We start from the raw sequence: 21,228 nt of genomic DNA, 5'->3' as shown, positions 1-21,228 counted from the left end.
AGCACTCTTTGTACGAATGTAAATTAAAAAATAAGGAAAAGGGTCAAAAATACCCCTCTACTTTGGAAAAAGGGCTAAAAATATCCTCCGAATTTATTTTGGGTCAAAAATACCCCTCTCATCCTTAAAGTTTTCAAATATACCCCTGTCTTGACAGAAGTTATTCCCCAAAATAACCCGAAATCATTATTTAAACCCGTTCCATCATTTAAACCTGACCCAATTAAATAATAACTCATAAGATCCCCTTATTCCCCCAATTCCCTTAAACTTCAAACCTACGTATTGGGGAATAAGGGGATCTTATGGTTTGTTATTTAGTTGGATCGGGTGTAAATGATGGAGCGGGTTTTAAAAATGATTTTGAGTTATTTTGGGGGATAATTTCCTTCAAGACAAGGGTATATTTAAAAACTTCAAGGATGGAAGGGGTATTTTTAACTCAAAATAAGTTTGGAGGATTTTTTAGTCCTTTTTCCAAAATAGAGAGGGTATTTTTGACCCTTTGCCCTAAAAAATATGGCTATATCATTGTCGTGTTGTACTTATATTTTTGTAGAACTCCTGAAAACAAACTCACCACCCCAAACACTCTCTCTCTCTTCTTTGTATTCAGCAGATCACCAGTCTTTTTCTCTCTCTGTAGCTTCAGTTTTTTCTCTCTCTCTCTCTATATATAGCTTTCTATATCTTTCCTTCTGCAGCTTCTTTCTTTTTCTTGCTCAAAAGAGTTAATTTTCCCAAAATATTTATAGGCTTTACAATTAACCCCTTTAGAATATTTTCACTCTTTTTTGAGCTCAGTAAAAAAAAAGTGAAAGCAATTTTTAATCAAGATTCATATTCTGAACTTGCTAGTCACTTTCACAGGTAAAGTTACTCAACCCCTTTTCATTTTTCTTCTTCTTTTTTAACTTAAAGGTATAAACTTTGTTCATTTCATCTCTTTTCTTTACATTTTTGCATACCCCATTTTTTTTTTATATTAATTTGTTTACATGTACTTATGTATGTTTTTTTTTTTTTGGAACTGTTGCAAAGTAGTTTAAGGGTTGGTAACTAGAAATTAGTTTTGGTTAAGTTTGACTCTGTTTCAACACTTCATTGTTCAAAGTTGTTGATTCCCATTTGAAGATACCAAAGTTGTTTTATTTTTATTTTTGGAGCTTAATAAAAAAGTGAAATTTTTAACCCCTTTTTATTTTGTCATCAAGATTCATATTCTTAGCTTGGTAGTCACTTTCACTGGTGAAGTTACTCAACCCCTTTTAACATTTTTGTTGTTTTTTTAACTTAAAGGTAAAAACTTTCTTCATTTCACTATTTTAACTTAAAGGTAAAAACTTTCTTCATTTCACTATTTTATTGACATTTTTAGCATATACATTTTTGTTTATTAATTTGTGTACATGTTGCAAAGTAGTTTAGTGGTTGGGGAACTGGTGATTAGTTTAAACACTTTAATGTTCAAAGTTGTTGAATCCCATTTTGAAGATACCAACTTTTTGGTTTTAATTTTCATGAAAGATTTGATTTTTATTTTTGTTTAAATATGTGTTTGTGGGCCTTGCCTAGTTGTTTGGCTAGTAAAACTTTGTAGTACTAAGTAGGTGTTTGGCCATAGAAATCAAAAACTTTTTCACTTTTTTTTGAAATTTTGGAGTTGGAGTTGTGTTTGACCATAGTTTTTGAAATTGAATTTATTTGTTGAAATGTACTTGTTTTGGTTGTGAAAAAAGTGAAAAACTTGAAAAATAAGTTTTTCTTGTTTTTCAAATTCCAAATACAACTTCAAGTTGTATTTGTCATTTTCATGGCCAAACACTAATTTTTTAATTAAGTGAAATAAAATTTCGGAAAAAAGTGAATAATTCTTATGGCCAAACAGGTCCTAATTTTCAGTCTTTTGGAGCTTAATAAAAAAGTGAAAGCAATTTTTAACCCCTTTTTATTTTCTCATCAAGATTCATATTCTGAGCTTGCTAGTCACTTTCACAGGTAAAGTTAATCAACCCCTTTTCATTTTTCTTCTTCTTTTTTAAACTTAAATGTAAAAACTTTCTTCATTTTACACTTTTTTTGCATACCCCATTTTTGTTTATTAATTTGTGTACATATTGCAAAGAAGTTTAGGGTTGGAAGCTGGTGATTAGCTTTGGTTAAGTTTGATTATGAAACTTTAGATTTTTTCAGTCTTTTTGAGCTTTTAAAACAAAAGTGACAGCAATTTTCAAGATCCATTTTTTTTTTTTGGTAAAGAATTTTCAAGATTCATATTCTCACTTGCTAGTCACTTTCACAGGTAAAGTTAATCAACCCCTTTTCATTTTTCTTCATCTTTTTTAACTTAAATGTAAAAACTTTCTTCATTTTACACTTTTTTTGACATTTTTTGCATATCCCATTTTTGTTTATTAATTTGTGTACATGTTGCAAAGAAGTTTAGGGTTGGAAGGTGGTGATTAGCTTTGGTTAAGTTTGATTATGAAACTTTAGATTTTTTCAGTCTTTTTAAGCTTTAAAAAAAAAAAGTGACAGCAATTTTCAAGATTCATATTCTGAGCTTGCTAGTCACTTTCACAAGTAAAGTTAATCAACCCCTTTTCATTTTTCAACTTAAAGGTATAAACTTTCTTCTCATTTTACACTTTTTTTGAATTTTTGCATACCCCATTTTCTTAATATTAATTTGTGTACATGTATTTCTGTATGCTTGAGCTGAAACTGTTGCAAAGTAGTTTAGGGTTGGAACTGAGGAATTAGCTTTAGTTAAATTTTACACTTCAATGTTCAAAGTTGTTGAATCCCATTTGAAGTTACCAACTTTGGTTTTAATTTTCATGGAAAGATTTGATTTTTATTTTTGTTGAAGTAAGTTTATGTGGGCCTTGTATAGTTGTTTGGCTAGTAAAACGTTGTGCTTGGATTGTTGAATTGTTAGATTTCAAAGTCTTTAACTTTTGATCAATTGGTGTGATTGAACTTACCAAATTGAAGGTGTTTGTGGGGAGTGTGCCTATGTGAAAAGTTGGTTTTAAACTCTGTTTTTATTGATTTAACTCATTGGAGAGTAATTGTGACATTGTTATATTGTTGTGTTTGACTTAGATGATTTTGTTTACTAGATGATGGTGGAATCGGCACATTAAGAAGGGATAGATGTGTGAGAAATTGAGGCTGCAATTGACAACAAAGCAGTAAAAAGATTGGACTCTGATTTTTATGTTTTAATAAAAGATGGAAAAGAATGGTGTAGAGAATTGGAGGGAGATGGTGAGGAGGATGCTTCCTCCCGGAGTTCCGCTCCCGGAGGAGAATGCCATGGATTACTCAATAGCGTCAGAGTATACTGGTCCTCCAATATCGTATGAGGTTCCTAGAGTAGAACCCATTGATGTGAATTCTGGTGCAATTCCCCAAGCATCTATCGCAGTACCTCTTTCAGAATCAAGAAGATCCGTAGGCCGGGATGTTACGCCAAGTCAGAGTCCAAGGATTTCAGGTAGTTCAGAATCCCAGGTGTCTGTACTGCAGAGCCCTGATTCTTCTTCAGGTTCCCCCTCAGCATCCCCCGGGTCCGAGCATAATCCCTCTGAGAATGCTGCAAAGCACAATGAAGGGAGAAGAGCTCATATGGTTACTTTCAATACTATTAATAGATCCGAAAGAAAAGTGGTAGACATTGAGAATCAAGTCTTTCCGGAATACGTTGGAGTTTCCAAGGAAAGGAAGAAGAAAAAGAAATCAAGATTCTGTTATAGGTGTGAGAAAGGGAAGTGGGAAAATAAAGAGGCGTGTTTGGTTTGTGATGCAAAGTATTGCATCAATTGTGTGCTCAGAGCAATGGGTTCAATGCCCGAGGGGCGCAAATGTGTAAGTTGCATTGGCGAGCCAATTGATGAGTCGAAGAGGTTCAAACTTGGCAAACATTCAAGAGTGTTATCACGTTTGCTTAGTCCCCTGGAAGTCAAGCAAATAATGAAAGCAGAAAAAGAATGTGCGGCTAATCAGCTCCGACCGGAGCAGTTGATTGTTAATGGATTTCCTTTGAAGCCTGATGAGATGGCAGAACTCTTCGGGTGCCCTTTACCGCCTCAGAAGTTGAAGCCTGGAAGTTATTGGTATGACAAGGAATCTGGACTTTGGGGAAAGGTAATTTTATCTTTTGAAATTTAACCAATCATTCATGATACTCCCTCCAGTCCAAAATAATTGATGCTTTAGCCTTTAAAGGTTGGTCCAAAATAATTGATGTTTCACAAAACTAAGAAGGTATGTAATTCGTTTTTCAAATTTTCCCATGACACATTCCTAATCCCCATCATAATTATGTTAATTTAAAAAGAAATGAAACTCATAATTAAGGGTATTTTAGTCAAAACCTCTCTTAACTTTTATGAGTAATTGAATTCCTTAATCCATATGACCAAATTAATTATTATGGACTGGAGGGAGTAATTCCTATCGGGAAGTAAGACAGTTAATACAGCTTTGGCTTCTTAATTTAACAGGAAGGAGAAAAACCTGACAGAATTGTGAGCTCAAACCTGAATTTTACTGGGAAACTTAATCCGCATGCAAGCAATGGAACCACACAGGTCTATATTAATGGCCGAGAGATAACTAAACTGGAACTCAAAGTGCTAAAGGTATGTCGTTTGTACTAAAACTAAGTTTCCGTTCATTTTGGGGCAATGCCTTGTCGTAGAACAATTACTGCACGCTATTTATATGCCAAACTAATGGTTACCCTCTATTTACTAGCCACAGTTTATGTCTTTTCACTTAAAAGATATCTCCTCTTTTTTGGTCAATTTTGTCGCTTATTGTCATGCTGTTTCTTTTAGTCAAATGTTGACTGCACCAATGATTTTTTCTGACCCTATTACCGCTGCAATAATTTGTTTATGGTTTGTCCTTAAAAAATGTTGGGTAGCTTTACTGATATACTATGAAGTTAATAAAATCTACATCCAAGTAATCATTTATAGCTCTGAGATTACTGTTGAATTGTCATCTTCTTAAACTGTTGAACTATAAAGTGGTTTCCCAATCGTAATTTATTGTGATTGATCAGGAATCCGATACTTGTTTAAGTAGGCTGCAGTTATTCCTTTCATAAATAGTAGATTGCATTAATTGACGAGGAAATCTCTTATTACCTTGAAATTTTGCGAATGATGTTTGAGATTTGACCTAATTTAGCTGAAAACAAAAGCTCAATAGGGAAATAAACTATAAAGAATGAACTGCATACTTGGAATAGCAGACTCCAATTATGCTGATATGCGATTTTTATTTGACAAACTGTGCACGAGTCTATGTCACGTTCAGCTACTCCCTCCATTTCAATTTGTTTGTCTTACTTTCCTTTTACGGAATAGTTTGTTTAAAAAAATGCCTCTTTCCTAATTTGGTAACTCTTTAATTCCAACATCCCACATGGCATGTTGAAGACCGAAAGATTAGATGGCATTTTGGTACATTAAACATATCTTTAGTTTAAGACTGCAAGATTCAAAAGTCTTCAATACTTTCTTAAATTCCGTACCCAGTCAAACTAAGACTCATAAATTGAAGCGGAGGTAGTATTAAAAATGGGACTTGCTTACATGTCTTCAATAGCTTCTCTGCAGTGAATCATTTTTATCTTTAATTTTCAGCTTGCAAATGTGCAATGTCCTCGTGACACTCACTTTTGGGTATATGACGATGGTCGCTATGAGGAAGAAGGACAAAACAATATTCGGGGTAACATATGGGAAAAGGTAGCAAAAAGAAGTTGATTACGATGCACTTTTGACTCTATTTGTAGGGCTAGTCGGTTATTAAATATATCATCTTTGTTTGTTATACAGGCATTAACGCGGTTTATCTGCTCCCTGTTGTCGCTGCCAGTACCTACTGGTCAGCCCCATGGACAGAGGGATGAACCTAGCAATTATACTACTGTTACAAATTATATAGAGCAAAAAAGGGTTCAGAAGCTACTTTTACTTGGACTTGAAAGTTCTGGAACAAGCACTATTTTCAAACAGGTACCCATATTGGATCTGTCTAAGCTATTTATTGCATACCGCTTGTTAGAGGAAATGCTTTTTCTTTATTAACTTTTTTTTTTTATCTGAAGTCTGATTTGTCTCTACATATGTAAAAACTTTCTAAAATGTTTTTTCTTTTTTCATTTGTGTAACGGAATAGAGACAACTATGATCGACACATTTCATTTGCTGCAAATAATTTTTTTTGGCATCATATTGAAGATGGGTATTTTTCTGCTAGGACTGTTTTTTCTTACAAAAAACATATGACAAAGTGTAAGAATAGAAAATTTTATCCAATTTATGTGGGTGAAATGAAATGCATGGGTTAGTATTGACTTTCCTTAAGTGGAGAAGGGTAGAGGGGCAAATCCATTATTCACTAAGTTTCGAACCGTGCGCCACTTGCCTTAGTGATTGATTGTACTTACTTTCTTTCTTATTATTAATATACTCTTTTTCCACAACCTTCTGAGCAGGCGAAATTTTTGTATGGGAACAAGTTCACTGCTGAAGAAGTTCAAGATATCAAGCTGATGATTCAAAGCAATATGTACAAGTATCTGAGCATTCTTCTTGACGGCAGGGAGCGCTTTGAAGAGGAGGCTTTGTCAAGAATAGAGGCTGAAGGTTCTTTCAAATATATCTCTAAAATTTGTGATAAAGACTGCTCTGTTAATTTACAAAGTACTTACCCCGCTAGTGATAGTTTGTGTCCATAGTGGAATGCCTTCCTACTTAACAAATTTTGGAGGAAGAAGAAACAAAAGAACTGCCAGAAATATTTTACTTCTCTAAAGTTTCACCCATAAACAAATAGTCGAAGTCTCTACACAAATGTATTGGATTTTTATTTTTATGATAAGGTAAACAAATCTATTGGATTTTTCTTCAATTAGATTTGCGAGAAACACAATTCATTGAAATAATAGATTCATCTCAGATGGCAAACCTTTTCGAAAACAAGAATTTTTTAGTTCAATATTTGTTGGAATTGACACTTTAGATCCAGATAGATCGTATCTTGTAAGTTCGAAATTCTTTCTTTTGTATTCTTTAATGACCAACAATCATTCCTAATTAAATAACGAGAATTAGTCAATTTATCTTTTGCCAGTCATTTTTTTCTATCACCGTAATATCTTTCCCTCAATTATTCTATTCCTGACTATGGGTAATCGGTGATTTTGTTTTTCAAAATATTGGATATTTTGATAGCTAAGGTATTTTCATGTTGTCAAAGATTTGAACAATGAAAATAGATGGTGAATGCCTGTTCAAATTGATCAGGTGATGTAGGAACAAGGTTCAAGTCGTGAAATTGAGTTACATTGATGTGTGTGTTGTACATGTTAGGATTTTATTTCTAAGATTCAGAGTATGGTCATTTAGGTTCAGATTTTTGTGGTAATATAAAGTCTTAGAGAGGAATCTTTGAGGGAGTTATTTAATTGTTAATTTTCAGTTATTTTACTTGTCCCCTTTGACCAATTTCAAAGACGTGAAGTCTCCTACAGTCTTATTATATGGAGTTTAAATGCTGTATGCCACTTACTAAAAACATACTGCAGTTTTACTAAGGTCAAAGATATCTTCGTTGGTACATTGATTAGAACCTTCATTATTTGGAATTGTATTAACCATATAGTTTCCATTTCCATTGATGATCCACAATGTCGCGGTCAAAGGTATTAATGGCTGCAATTTATAGGTGGTGACGTGGAATCTTCTGAAAGTAACCAATGCATCTATTCCTTGAACCCGAGGTTGAAGCATTTCTCTGATTGGCTACTGGACATCATTGCTACCGGAGATTTAGATGCATTTTTCCCTGCAGCAACACGCGAATATGCTCCTCTGGTTGAAGAGGTGTGGAAGGATCCTGCTATACAGGAAACATACAAGAGAAGAAATGAGCTTCATTTCCTTCCAGATGTAGCAGATTACTTCTTGAGTAAGGTACTTTTTGGGGCATACGAGTAGTCTTATTGAATCAAATTGTCAAAATCTCGAGCAATGTAGCTACATAACTCATTTTTGCACTTTCTTAGATGCATATGGGTATTGAGTTGATTTGGTTATCTAGTTGATTTGAGTTGTTGACCGTATGTTGTCAATATGCAGTTGGCTCTCCTCTCCTGGTAACATATCTCTTGAAAAATCTATAGTGTTCTCATGGTTCATCTATATACTGTTACAAGGATCGAGATTGACTGCTATAAAGTTTTCTACTTATTCACTTGGGGGCCGTTTAGGAACTGAATTATTCATGTATTAAAACCAACATGTGCTGGTTAGGAACTGAATTATTCATGTATTAAAACCAACATGCAGCATGTTTGGTAGCATTTTAGTTGCTATGTATAAAATTCAGCACACCAAGTACGGTGTTCGGTTACCAGCTTACAATCCCGTGTAACTAATACATGTATAAGCTATGAGGGAGTCGAGTATTATTTATGCATGATAGAAAATGGAATAACAACAACAACAACATACCCAGTGTAATTCCACAAGTGGGGTCTGGGGAGGGTAGGATGTACGCGGACCTTACCTCTACCTTTGCGGGGTAGAGAGCCTGTTTCAAGTAGATCCTCAGCTCAAAAGAAATGTAACCAGTGCAGGAAAGTAGGAAAGGAAAAGAGACAGCACAATAGCAAATACGACAACACTCTACTACCTACTAACCTTCTACCCCAATCATCGGCCTTCAGGTCATGTCCTCAGTCAACTGGTGTTGTGCCATAACCTGTCTAATCACCTCCCCCAGTTCTTCTTTGGCCTCGCTCTACCTCTCCTAACAAAAAATGGAATAACTAATACATGAATAGGATTCATAACTGAACCCATAACTAATTCTTGCATAACTAATCCCTGCATTATTAATACGTGCATAACTCTAATCAGCGACCAAACGACCCCTTATTTCCTTGTAAGTATGCTATGTCAAGAACATATTTGACTTTGTCCTGTTACTATCATAGGCAACTGCTGCCCGAGGGTTATCTCTAATAGTGATTAATATAGAATCTATATCCTTTCTTGAGACAAGTTATTACAACTGAATGTAAGACCTATTTACTTGTTTTCTTGAGTACACTTGCTAATGAATCGATTTTTAATTTGATCAACGGTAACCACCACAGAAGATAGACAACGGATACTAAATTGGTTTTTTTGGGGGCTTGTAGGCTGTTGAGCTGTCAAGCAATGAGTATGAACCTTCAGAGCGAGATATACTGTATGCTGAAGGAGTTACACAAGGTAATGGTTTGGCTTTTATGGAGTTCTCCTTGGATGATCGTAGCCCAATGTCTGAAATCTATGGAGACAACCTGGAATCTTCTGCACCACCTCTGACTAGGTAACCATTCTCCTCCTACTAGGACAATTACATTTGGTGTTAACTGATAATTATCGTTTTAGTTTTAGATGTTGAGAATTCTCTAGATGTACTCTAGGTTGACACATATTTCTGATGGGCAATGTAAATTTTTTATTATGCATGCATGACACCTCATGACGATAAAAATGCATCTGAAAAAGGCTTTTTGGTGTAAACTGAAAGATGTTAACGAAGCTATTGCTGTGATAGATTTTATCTTCAGGCTTCAGGAGTAGCCTGCGTTGTACATAGCTTTGCACTCACCAGCAATCTTGGTGAACAGTTGGAAACTAGACTTCAAGGGCTACAATTTGCATTGCAAATTCTTTATACACAGGAAGTAGGGATCGTTTAAAGTTAAGACCGTGTGTGACTCTGAGAGACTTTTTCCATGTTTTATTACAGTTAACCTTTCTACCACTCCAAGCCCCTTCCCACACACCACCATTGTTCACATATTTCAAGGACACTACTACCCTTGTGTGGGTGTTGCATACCTTGCGGCTACCTAAAGCACTTCTTTATAGTTTTTAATTGGCCCGAATAAACATCCAAAACGTATGGGGCTCTAAAAGAATGCTAGCAGATGAAAAAGTTTCTGGAGTTGCGCTTTTATAATATATAAGGGAGAAAAGTTACTTGAATGATTCCTGTATTCCTAGACCTTTAGTTTCCTGACATTCTGGTGTCTCATCGATATGAGCAATTTTGTGGATTGTTCAAACATGCTGAGAACTTGCTAAACATGAACATATGTGCTCATCCAAATAATCTACTTGATTCTAGCCTAGGTGACAGACTAATTTCATTTCCTGACAGGTACCAGCTAATCAGAGTAAATGCCAACGGAATGAATGAAGGATGCAAGTGGGTGGAGATGTTCGAAGATGTTCGTGTTGTAGTATTTTGTGTGGCCCTGAGTGACTATGATCAGATTTGGCTTGCTCCTGAGGACAGCGGTAGTGGCACACTACTTCAGAATAAGATGGTGCATATCAAAGAACTCTTTGAAACAATGGTCAGACATCCCTGTTTCAAAGAAACCCCATTCGTTTTAATCTTGAATAAGTATGATCTATTCGAGGAGAAGATTGCTCGGGTACCATTGGACTCTTGCGAGTGGTTCAGTGATTTCAGTCCAGTGCGGACTCACCATAGTAACCAGTCACTAGCAAACCAAGCATATTATTATGTCGCAATGAAATTTAAAGACCTCTATGCTTCTCTCATGGGTAGAAAGCTATTTGTGTGGCAAGCTCGTGCAAGAGACCGAGTGACAGTTGATGAGGCATTCAAGTATATAAGGGAGGTCGTGAAGTGGGACGAGGAAAAGGAAGAGACCTACTATGGTGGAGTGGAGGACTCATTTTACAGTACAACTGATGTTAGCTCTTCTCCGTTTGTCCGACAAGAGTAAAATAGTGTAGACATATCTTGATATTTGTAGATAGAGAAAAGAAAAAGGGAGATGACATCAAAGAAGTTTAATCAACTTTTTTCACCATTTCCTTGTCATGGTCTTTCTTGATGATGGTGTTTCAAGTTATCTAGAGTCTATAAGCTGTGCTTCGGCAACAATGAGAATTAGAAAGACCTAAAGCATAAAACAAGCAACAATGACTTCAAATCTTTGTCCAGCAACTTAAGTAAGAAGGAACTTGTTTCATGTATTCGATATCACTATGAGACATGATACGATTATAAGGAATTATTACAACACAAAACCCCATAGAATTGTTAGGGTGACAAACAAACAAAAGCATTACTTCTGACAAAATTTTATTTTAATGAAGCTCCATTAAACTTCTTTTGAGTGTTTTTTTCTTCATAAGATAGTTTTTATTTAAACACATTCCTAATTTTGACAAACAAAATTCAATTTTTTTAAGCAATGGCTACTTAATTATAGTTAATGACTACGGATGTCAAAAGAGGTAGAGGTTAGCAAAAAATTGCAGAAATATGACACTTTTTGGGGTAGTTATTACCTTTTGACCCTTGCTTGTCCTATTCGCAGGGTTTCAAGGTCAAAAGCTAAAAGTGCTACCCATGGGCTAAGGGAAGGGCACTTGTTAAATTCATTTTTTTTGTGCGGATTGCCCTTCTTTTGGGGTGGTCTTTAAATTTTCTTTTCTCATATTTGTGGTCTTTAATTTTTGCCCTTCGCGTTGCAACCCTGAGCGTTCAGGCAGAAATCATGAGGTTCTGGGTTCGAACTCCCGCTCAAGCATAAATTAAAAAAAAAATTGCAAGGCAAGGTTTGGGTCGCGGTCCGGCATACACTTGTTAAGGAATTACCAAAGTTATCTTTGGACCCGGCATACTCATGCCTTATGGGCAGACTTGGTATAAGTATCCCCGGTCCAGCATAACTTTAGTAATTCCTTAACAAGTTAATGTCCGATTCGGCATACTTATGACAAACTTTTAATGGGAAAACTGTTAGTTAAGCCTTAACTAAAAGTCTTTTCCTAGTTATGCCTTATAGGATGACTTTTAGTTATGCACTAACTAAAAGATGTCCCATAAGCGCATAACTAAAAAGTATCTTATAAAAGGCGGAACTTTTCCTTAAAGGCATAACTAAAAATTTGCCTTTATAAGACAAAGTCTATTTCTTAAGGAAAAGTTATGCCTTATGGGGCATACTTTTGGTTATCTTTAACTAAAAGTCTCTTATCATAAGGCATAACTATAAAAGACTTTTAGTTAACGCTAACTAAAAGTTTGCCCATAAGTATGCGGGACCAAAGATAAACTTGTGAAGGAATTACCAAAATTATCTTTGGACCGGATACTTATGCCAAGTTCGCCCTACAAGGCATAAGTATGCCGGGTTCGGCATAACTTTGGTAATTCCTAACAAGTGTATGCCGGTGGAGGCATAGCGAAATTTAAACTCTGTCTTGCGAATTTCTTTTAAATTTTTGACTGAGTGAGGGTTCGAACCCGGAACCCATGAATTTTAGCCAAAGGGCTAAATTTAAAAATTTCAAATATGAGGGGCAAAAAGACCACCCCAAAAGAAAGGCAATTCAGCGAATTGCCTGTTAAATTTGAAGTTTAGCGGCGACAAAAATTCAAGACCACCACTTTGAGGGCTACTTGTATCCTTCTCCTGAGGATTAGACTTAAGTTATAGGCCTCAAATCGGATTGGGTTATAAGCAGGATGAAATTATGTCTGCTGTCCCTCTAAAGGGTGGTCTTGAACTTTGACCCCGATAGGCGATAAACAAGATTTTTAAAAAGTGATCTCAACTTAAGAAAATTTGTTGGTCAAAATTTTTGTTGCCCATCTGGCATAAGTTCTACTTATAATGTGCGCATTAGTTAATTTTGCCTACGGGGTAGGAGTTCGAACATTTCAATAAGTTATGGAGGTTGAATATAGTGCAATGTGTTACCTATTGGGCATGATTTTTCAATTATATTGACTGACTTCTTTTTTTCAAAAACCTAATCATGATCAAGTTTAATTGTACTTTCCAACAATAATATAACAACAAAAATTTTCAGTTAAAGTAGAGGAAAAAGTTGTGAAGAATTAAACAATACACACAACTTGTGAATAATTGAGCAATACATGCAACTTTTGCTTATGCGGCAGAACTTGTGGTGAATTAAGCATGCTCACTTATTAAAATTCATAGGCAAAACTATTTTATGTCCATCTAGTCAAGGTCTTCTAAAAAATTTATTTAACAACATACCCAGTGTAATTTTATAAGTTACGCCCGAGGAGAGTAGTGTGTAGCAGCCTTACCCTACCTTGTGAAAGTAGAAAAAGACTGTTTTCGATAGACCCTCGGCTCAAGTAAAGCATATCAAAATCAATAAAGTGGAATTATAGTACTAAAAAAATAATAATTTAACAGGGCCAAAAATTCATCGTGTCCTATTTGTACGTCACCCTCAAATTTTTACCATTTTTCGGCCATTCTAAGAAGCTGGTCAAATCAGCTTATAAGCCACAAATTGGTCTCCCCCAACTTATTATTTTCCAGTTTATTTTGTCAAAAACTGGTCAATTTTCATGGACAAACAATGTTTTTAAATTATTTTTGAAAAAAGATTCCAACAGTTATAGTCAAACGAGAGATTAGTTTGACCAAAAATTTAGGGAAAACAACAAAAAATACCCTAAAATGTAAAATATTTACCCACCCATGCCTTCTCCTAAACTAATTCCACTTCTTACTCAACCGACCGAATATATTTATCCAAGTACTATCTCGCTCAAAACCCTTCCTTTATAATACCATCGCGGTATGTTTACATATCACGATGGTATCATGGAGGACTAAGAGAAGAGAAAGTCTTGATGATATCGTCTCAGTATATTTATGTATCATTATGATATCGTGGAGGATTGAGGAGTGTCTCGTTGAAGGACCGAAGCACCATGGTATAATATATAATGATGATATCATAAATATTTTTTTTAAAAAAATGTTTCTTTTGAATAAATGAAGTATGGGTTCCCAAAAATTTATTCTTCTATCCTTGATGTTATTTTGTAATCCCGAAACTTAAAAAACCCCGCTAACCCTCTCCCTCATTTCATTCTTTATACACTCCTCTGAAATCCATCAACTCTACGGCCATCATCAAGAAGCAACCAAATTCCCAAGCTTTTTTACGTCAAAAGCAGGTAAGAAAGCTTTCTAATTTCATCTTCTTTATAAATCACTCTTCTTTTATCATATTTTTGTTCTGTTACACTGTTAGAAAGATCACCTTAGTGGGCGTTTGGACATAAGAATTGTGAAATTTGGAAAAAAGTAGTACCCCCTCTGTCCTAATTTATGTGATCCAATTTGACTCCGCACCAAGTTAAAAGAAAGAAGGGAAGACTTACATATTTGTGTGGCTATAAATAGAGAAAGGTGACATTCTTTTGGACAGACAAAAAAGGAAAGCGTGCCACATAAATTGGGATAGAGGGAGTATATGTTTTCAAGTCGAAAATGGTATTTGGAAATTTGAGTTGTGTTTGGATTGGACCCCAATACAAATTGGAGTTGGCTTTGGATTTTTATGAGTGATTTGGAGTGAAAATTGTGAAAACCGCTTTTTGGAGTTTCTTCAAGTTGAATTCCAGAAAATTGTAACAATTCTATGTCCGAATAGTTTTCCAGAATATTATTACGGAAAATATTGAAAACTATCCATGGCCAAACGGGGCTTAATGTTTGTTTTCTGTTTTTATATTTATTTGTAAGTATTTTAGCTTGGGGGTTTAGTTTATAAGGAGTTTGAGGCAACTTGAATGAATCTGAGATATTATGAGGAAGTCACTAATCCTTTATGTTAATTAAGACATATGTACTACACAATACTCTGTACATTTCAATTTGTTTGTCTTACTTTCCATTTTTGACAACTCTTTAATTCCAACCTTATTCATGGCAATTGACATGTTTAAGACCACAAGATTAAAGGATATATTGGTACATTCTACATATTTTAGCTTAAGACCACAAGATTCGAAAGTCTTCTTTACTTTCTGAAACTCTGTGCCAAGTCAAACTAAGACAAACAAATTGAACAGAGGTAGTATTCAACATCTCGTGTAGTTGGAGATCATTTTTTATATATTGGACTTCAATTTTCAAACGTGTTTCAGCTTTGGGATTTGGCTAAATCTTGTTCTTCTTGCATGGACTGAAGTTGTATAATGTGATAGTTTAAATTAATTTTTATGCTATCAATGTAATTCAACTTAGTTACTTATACCCTATCTTTTTTACATTACCAAATCACGTTCATGTGTAAAGTTTTCATAATTTGATTGTTAATTCTAAAAAGCAATGAGAAACATGATTACTTGGTATCAAAATAGTTTAGCTTTTGGTTTAAAAATTTATTTAAATGAAGTTAGATTAGCAAACTGCTCTTCTGGAATGATGTCGATTTAATATTGAAGCGTTCAATTTTTCTAACAAAATTCAAGTATAGTACTTGATAATTCATGTAAAGAAAGAGCTTATAGAATACAAAGAATGTTATGTTTTTAAACTAAAACTTAAAAAGTAATTAAACAAAAAAGGAACTAGAAGATATTCTGTTGAACTTTGATTATTTTGATTTGTACTGTTGGAATAAATATCATTATATATGTATGTTTATAGCTAAATCAGACATTCTCTTTAGATTGTTTGTATTCTATCATGTCGGAAAATGCTTCTGGACGTAATGCCCTTCCATGACTGTTTACTCCTCAATTTTTTTTTATTTTTTGATCAGGACTGATTTCTCCTCAATTGGAAGTTGTACTCCATGGAAATACAGAGGAATATCATGGTGAAAGGAGATGGAGACCGACTCACTAATCTGCCGGAGCCGATTCTACTCCATATCCTCTCTATGTTGCCGGACGGAAAACAAGTTGTACAAACCAGCACATTATCTAAACAATGTAGATTTCTTTGGAAATCCGTTCCACTATCACTCAATTTCCCCTTCCCCAAGTATCCCTATGATAGTAACATAAACAGCAAGAAAATTCTTGCTTTCGTAGCTTCCACCAATAGAGAGCTTCACTATTGGAGGTCTTGTGAGAAAATCAAAGCATTTAGGGTTTTTCCCTATAAATACAGGGAGTATCTTGCTAAAGATGTGGATTTTTGGGTACATTTTGCCACTAAGATTGCTAATGTTGAAGAGTTTACACTTAAATTTTACTGGACGCGTTATCCGGATTACGCATATAAGTTTCCTCAGTTTGCGTATAGGAATACATCATTGAGGAATTTGGTTCTAGGTAATTGCCAGTTAAACCCTACTGGTAGTGTTAATTGGAGTAGTCTTGTTAATCTTTCAATTGGTGACGTGGCATTGCCGGAGGGTGTTATGGAAAAAGTATTATCAGGTTGCCCTAACTTGGAGTGCTTGGAACTAGATAAAGTTGGTGGCATTCGTCGTTTGGAAATTAACTCTGTGAAGCTGAAAAAATTGATTATAACAAACTACCAAACAGAAGTTGCTGAAGAGGTTGTCTATTGTCTCGAAATATTTGCCCCGTATGTTCGACATTTGGAACTTTTGGGGTTGTGCTGCTATGGGATACGCTTTCAGCTGAGAAATATGGCTTCACTTGTTACTGCGGTCCTTTCTTTAAGTGTTGATTTTTATGAACTTGAAGGTGAAAAAGACAGATTGGAAAAGGAGTGTAGATATTTCCAGGAACTTCTTCACAGCGTTGCCCATGTCGAGAACCTTGAATTGGGTCCCTGGTGCATCGAGGTTGATTCATACTCTTGGCTATCCAAAATTTAGATTTTTTTTTTTTCATTTTGTGACTTATTATTTGTTATTGAATCCATCAGTTTAGTAACATTAACAATGCCACTACTACTTGGAATAATATGATAACTGTGTTTGTAAGTACTGAAGAATAACTTTCTCATGGCCAATTTGGTTGGACAGTGGCAGGTCATTGAAGCAAGGCCTACTGAACAAAATATTTTATGATGAAAATTGTGACATGTGGCAAAACACAGTCCTATAGTCGAAGTTGTTTTTACGAATTATTCAACAATTTTCATGTCATTTATTAAGTATTTTCATTTCCTTGTTTTTTGACATATTCTGGTTTATCTATTTGGTTTATAAGTGCCTGTCCATACTGGAGTTGAAAGGGTGGCTGTTTCCAACATCAAGCTGGAAATTCTTAAAACTTAACGCAGCCTTAGAACAGTTGGACTACCCTGGAATTTGCAGTTTTTTACAGAGTTCATCAGATCTTGAGACATTGGTCTTTGACTGGAACAATCACAAACCAAGAGTAAGTTTTCTTTAAACCTTTATACTCAAATGTTATCAATATCAAACAACTATTAGTGGTAGACGAATACGATATATATCAAAATATTTCTGATTGTAAGTACTTTGGGAAAATAAAATTATAAAACATCCTTTTCGTTTTTCTTATAAATTTAAACGACTTTACTGGTATATTTCATAGACAATATTAAAAGGTTACAAAGAGGGGACTTGACAACCTTACCTCTTCAAAAAAGGGGTAAGAATTGAACCGGTTTAATCCTCAAGTAGAGTTAAGGTTGAGAAGGTTCAATCTTTTGCAAAATTTTAGGAGATAAGCCTCTAATGTGTAAGCAAAAATAGTGTTCTAATGGGAGGAGGACTAGTCTGTGGCAAAATTAATCACCTTTTAATTTGTCGGCAATCAACTCCTAGGCTTTCTACCTGAAGGAGAATAGCTGGTTAATATATCGGATTCTTCCCGCAGGACCTGTTGTCAAGGTACCCAAACGAGGATGAACAGAGCAAGAGGTTCAGGACACATAATTTTAACTGCTCTTTGCTACATCTGAAGACCATCAAGATCATTAATTTTGATGGACCACCACTAAGTGGAAATAAATCTGTAGTGCCATTGGTAAAATTTTTGCTCAAGAATGCAACAGTGTTAGAAAAGTTCGTCATTGCTGTCAAGTTTGAAGGGAGTGATGTGTCTCAGGATCATGTTAAGATGGCCCAGGAGGTTCAAAGCTTTCCCAGATCCTCTCCACACGCTTCAGTTGTCTTTCCTTATTGATAGAATTTGGCCTCTATCATTTGTGTTGATCGCGACATGTGTAATCACTGTTGCTTTATGTTTGAAACTGGTTGCAATTGATAGACATGGCTAGACTTGTACTTTTCAGTAGTTCTTAATGTCTAAGTAACAATATTTTGCTTCTCTGATCATCATATAAGAAAGCTTGCTCTAAATGTTTTGTGATTTCTACTTCATATTTGCTGAATCTTTATCATGTTTTTATACTTTTAAAATTTAAAGTTGAAAATCATTTTGCCAAGATAGTACATCACGATTCATTACGACTTGTTTCTTTGGCCTATTTTACTTTTTATTGGTGAAAAAGGAACATCAAAATATTTGTCAGTATCGAAGGAGTTGTTAGTACTTGTTCCTTTCGCGGCAATTAGAATAGTTGCTCTCTCCCACTTTATTTCCTTTCTAAATAAAGAATTGGAGGGCGATGGTATGGAGGTTGCTTCCTCCAGGAGTTATCCTCACTGAGGAAGGTGCTGACTTGGATTGCTCAATAGCATTACTGTACGAGCTTTGTAGAGTAGAACCCCCTTAATGTGAACTCTGGTACAATTCCCGCAGCACCTGTAGCAGAACCTCTTTCTGAATCAAGATCTCTAGGCCAAGATGTCTTACCTGTTATAGAGTCAATCCTGTTGCACGTATCTCAGGTTGCTGCTGTGATCAGTCCACCAAGTCAAAGTCCAAGAATTTCAGGTTGCCATGAAACCTTGCTTTTTCTTCAAGTTCCCGGGATCTGAGCCCAACCCCTCTGAGAATGCTGCCAAGCATTCTACCAATGAGGAAGAAGAGCCCCTATGGCCAATTTTCAATACTATTATAGATTTGAAAGAGAAGTGGTAACATTGAGAACAATGTCTTTCGAGAGTATTGCAGCGATTGTGAGCTCAGAGCAATGGGTTTTGGCTAATCACTTTTTAAGATAGACAATGGATACTGATTTGGCTTTTTTCCCGGTCTTGTAGACTGCACAGAGGTATCAAGCAATGAGTATAAACTGGTTATCGAACAAAAAAAAAAAAAAAAAAGAGTATGAACCTTCAAAGCAACACATACTGTATGCTGTAGGAGTTACCCAAGGGAATGTTTTGGCTTTTATGGTGTTCTCCTTGGATGATCGTAGTTCAATGTTTGAAACCCTTGGAGACAATCTGGAAGCTCCTGCGCCACCTTTTACTAGGTAACCATTCTCCTCCTACTGCAGTTGCATTTTTAGGCGTTAAGTGGTAATTAAGTATTGTTTTAGTTTAGATGTTAAGAATTCTCCGGAGGTACTCTAGTTTGACACGTAACTCCAATGGGCAGCGTAAATTTTTCATTTTGCATGCATGTCACCTCATGATGATTATAATATATCTGCAAAATCTTGTGAAGTTATTAAATTAGAATGTTACAGTATTTCACTGGTGTAGTTAGCCTAGAGTCACAGTTAAAATTTCATAGGCATACATTGTGGGGTCTGTTGAGATGGCCCAGAAGATGAGGTGTGCCTTTTTGTTTCTGCAGGTAATTGTGCTAGTTATAAAGTGCTATTAATATTCCTTAAAAACAAATAAAGTGCTATTAATATTTTTGGAGCAATTTGGGTTATGTCTGCTTCTGTGAAAGAATATTTACAGTGAGAAAGTCCTTAGGAGGAAGTGGAACAAAGTCCCGACATTTGTGCTGTGGGTATTACAGAAGGAAAGAAACAGAAGGTGTTTGAAGGAAAAGTAGAAGCAACTTGCGACTGAAAATTTAAGTGCTTGAATTTACTTGTTTTTTTGGGTAAACTGAAAGATGTTAATGAAGCTATTGTTGTGATAGATTTTACCTTCAGGAGTATCCTGAGTTGTATATAGTTTTTGTACTCACCAACACAGTCTTGGTGCTTGACCAATTGTATTACTAAAATCATGTTATCGAAAATAAGAAAACATCATGCTAGTTAGGTACTTAAGTGGTCCAGAAAAGAACCATTGATCCCGGGAAAGAGGTCCACCCCTAATCCCCGCTGTAAAGAAATATGAAAATAGAATGATCATGGGTGGGAAAGCTTCTGGGGTTGTACTTGTATAACTTATAAGTGAGAAAAAAGTCACTTGAAAGATTCCTCTATTCCTATACCCTTCAATTTGCCATGACATTCTGGTAGGAGAGCTTATTGGGCGGTTCGGTTTTGAACAACCCTACATTCTGCTTTCCCATTTTACTTAGTCTAGGTGACATAGACTAATCAAATTTTAATAGGTTAGGACAGATAATTGTGACTATTTTGATGGTTCTCGAAAAGCATATGTGCTATGAGTTATCATTTCTTCACACTTCCAACACCTAGGTACATGGTTTTTGTTCTTCCCGACAGGTACCAATTAATCAGAGTAAATGCCAACGGAATCAACGAAGGATACAAGTGGGTGGAGATGTTTGCGCTGAGTGACTATCTGATCAGATGTGGCTTGTTTCAGAGGACAACGGTAGTGGTACATATCAAAGAAGTCAGACATCCCTGTTTCAAAGAGACCCCATTTGTTTTAATCTTGAACAAGTATGATCTGTTTGAGAAGGTTGCTCGTGTACCATTGGAATCTTGCGAGTCGTTCACTGACTTCAGTCCCGTGCAGACTCACTATAGTAACCTGTCGCTAGCAAACCAAGCTTATTATTATGTTCCAATGATTCATTTTACAGTACAACTAGTACAACTGATGTTAGCTCTTCTCCATTTATCCGGCAGGAGTAAAATAATGTAGACATATCTTGATATTTGTAGATATGGCAAAGAAAAAGGGAAAGTGAGTGCACATAAATTTTACTAATCAATTTTTTTTTCAAAATTTCCTTGTCATGGTCATTTTGACGGTGGTCATCTGGCACCCCAGTGTATGTTAATTGCATTTAAATCTGAAAAAAGAATATATTTTTTATTATTCTTAGCTATAACTTTAACTAGCTAGCTGACAAGAAGGGAAATTGTCGTTGGGTGATTAATTCTCCAATACTTAATTGAGGTATTCCAAGCCAAAAGTAGCAAATCTCTTCATGTTCTAATCAAAGATGCCATAGGACAGTCTAGCTTATCTAGTAAAATAAACTCTGTTTTACAAGTTATTTTGATTTCTTAATGAAAAATTGTTAAATTATTGTGCATAAATAATTTTCAGAATTTTAGACTATCAGATTACTTAACAGGCTTAAAAGATAAAATTCATGTGATTTTAATTGCTGACCATGAAACAAGAA

At 35.3% G+C, this 21,228-nt stretch overlaps 3 protein-coding genes across 8 annotated transcripts in view; all 3 read left to right on the top strand.

The window, feature by feature from the left end:
• The first annotated feature begins 571 nt into the window (after positions 1-571).
• LOC132058044 (extra-large guanine nucleotide-binding protein 3-like) lies at positions 572-11,053 on the top strand. 5 transcript variants are annotated; one of them, XM_059450614.1, is made up of 9 exons: positions 572-870; positions 3,126-4,152; positions 4,512-4,649; positions 5,664-5,768; positions 5,859-6,038; positions 6,521-6,671; positions 7,753-8,000; positions 9,233-9,405; positions 10,213-11,053. In XM_059450614.1, the coding sequence occupies exons 2-9, from the start codon at positions 3,238-3,240 to the stop codon at positions 10,841-10,843; spliced, it is 2,541 nt and encodes an 846-aa protein (XP_059306597.1). In that variant the 5' UTR covers positions 572-870; positions 3,126-3,237; the 3' UTR covers positions 10,844-11,053. The 5 variants fall into 5 exon arrangements, with proteins under 5 accessions (XP_059306597.1, XP_059306603.1, XP_059306607.1 ...); XM_059450620.1 differs by having other exon boundaries at positions 3,109-4,152; XM_059450624.1 differs by lacking the exon at positions 572-870 and having other exon boundaries at positions 2,741-4,152; positions 6,545-6,671.
• Positions 11,054-13,905: 2,852 nt separating this feature from the next.
• Positions 13,906-21,228, top strand: part of LOC132058078 (F-box/LRR-repeat protein 25-like) — a 32,826-nt gene continuing 25,503 nt past the window's right edge. The window contains exons 1-4 of one of the 2 annotated variants that reach the window (XM_059450646.1): positions 13,906-14,079; positions 15,675-16,673; positions 17,044-17,214; positions 17,680-18,174. In XM_059450646.1, coding sequence (XP_059306629.1) covers positions 15,708-16,673; positions 17,044-17,214; positions 17,680-17,988 — 1,446 coding nt within the window. In that variant the 5' untranslated portion in view covers positions 13,906-14,079; positions 15,675-15,707 and the 3' untranslated portion in view covers positions 17,989-18,174. Of the gene's footprint in view, positions 14,080-15,674; positions 16,674-17,043; positions 17,215-17,679; positions 18,175-21,228 lie in introns of those variants that run through there. The other variant, XM_059450651.1, reaches the window with a different exon arrangement.
• Positions 18,934-20,738, top strand: LOC132058146 (extra-large guanine nucleotide-binding protein 3-like). The gene is made up of 2 exons (XM_059450704.1): positions 18,934-19,186; positions 20,351-20,738. Exons 1-2 carry the CDS (start codon positions 18,993-18,995, stop codon positions 20,736-20,738), a joined length of 582 nt encoding a protein of 193 aa, XP_059306687.1. The 5' UTR covers positions 18,934-18,992.

Source organism: Lycium ferocissimum, chromosome 1, assembly GCF_029784015.1.
Source record: "Lycium ferocissimum isolate CSIRO_LF1 chromosome 1, AGI_CSIRO_Lferr_CH_V1, whole genome shotgun sequence".
NCBI lineage: Eukaryota > Viridiplantae > Streptophyta > Magnoliopsida > Solanales > Solanaceae > Lycium > Lycium ferocissimum.
The sequence above is the reverse complement of the archived record's forward strand: the minus strand, read 5'-3'. Positions and strand labels throughout refer to the sequence as shown.

Excerpts from the sequence above, each read along its gene's own strand:
- LOC132058146 (XM_059450704.1), top strand. The coding sequence starts at position 18,993 with ATGAGTATAAACTGGTTATCGAACAAAAAAAAAAAAAAAAAAGAGTAT. Across the intron at positions 19,187-20,350 it reads CCTGCGCCACCTTTTACTAG|GTACCAATTAATCAGAGTAA; the intron begins GTAACCATTCTC and ends TCTTCCCGACAG.
- LOC132058044 (XM_059450614.1), top strand. The coding sequence starts at position 3,238 with ATGGAAAAGAATGGTGTAGAGAATTGGAGGGAGATGGTGAGGAGGATG. Across the intron at positions 6,039-6,520 it reads CAAGCACTATTTTCAAACAG|GCGAAATTTTTGTATGGGAA; the intron begins GTACCCATATTG and ends CCTTCTGAGCAG. Across the intron at positions 8,001-9,232 it reads CAGATTACTTCTTGAGTAAG|GCTGTTGAGCTGTCAAGCAA; the intron begins GTACTTTTTGGG and ends GGGGGCTTGTAG.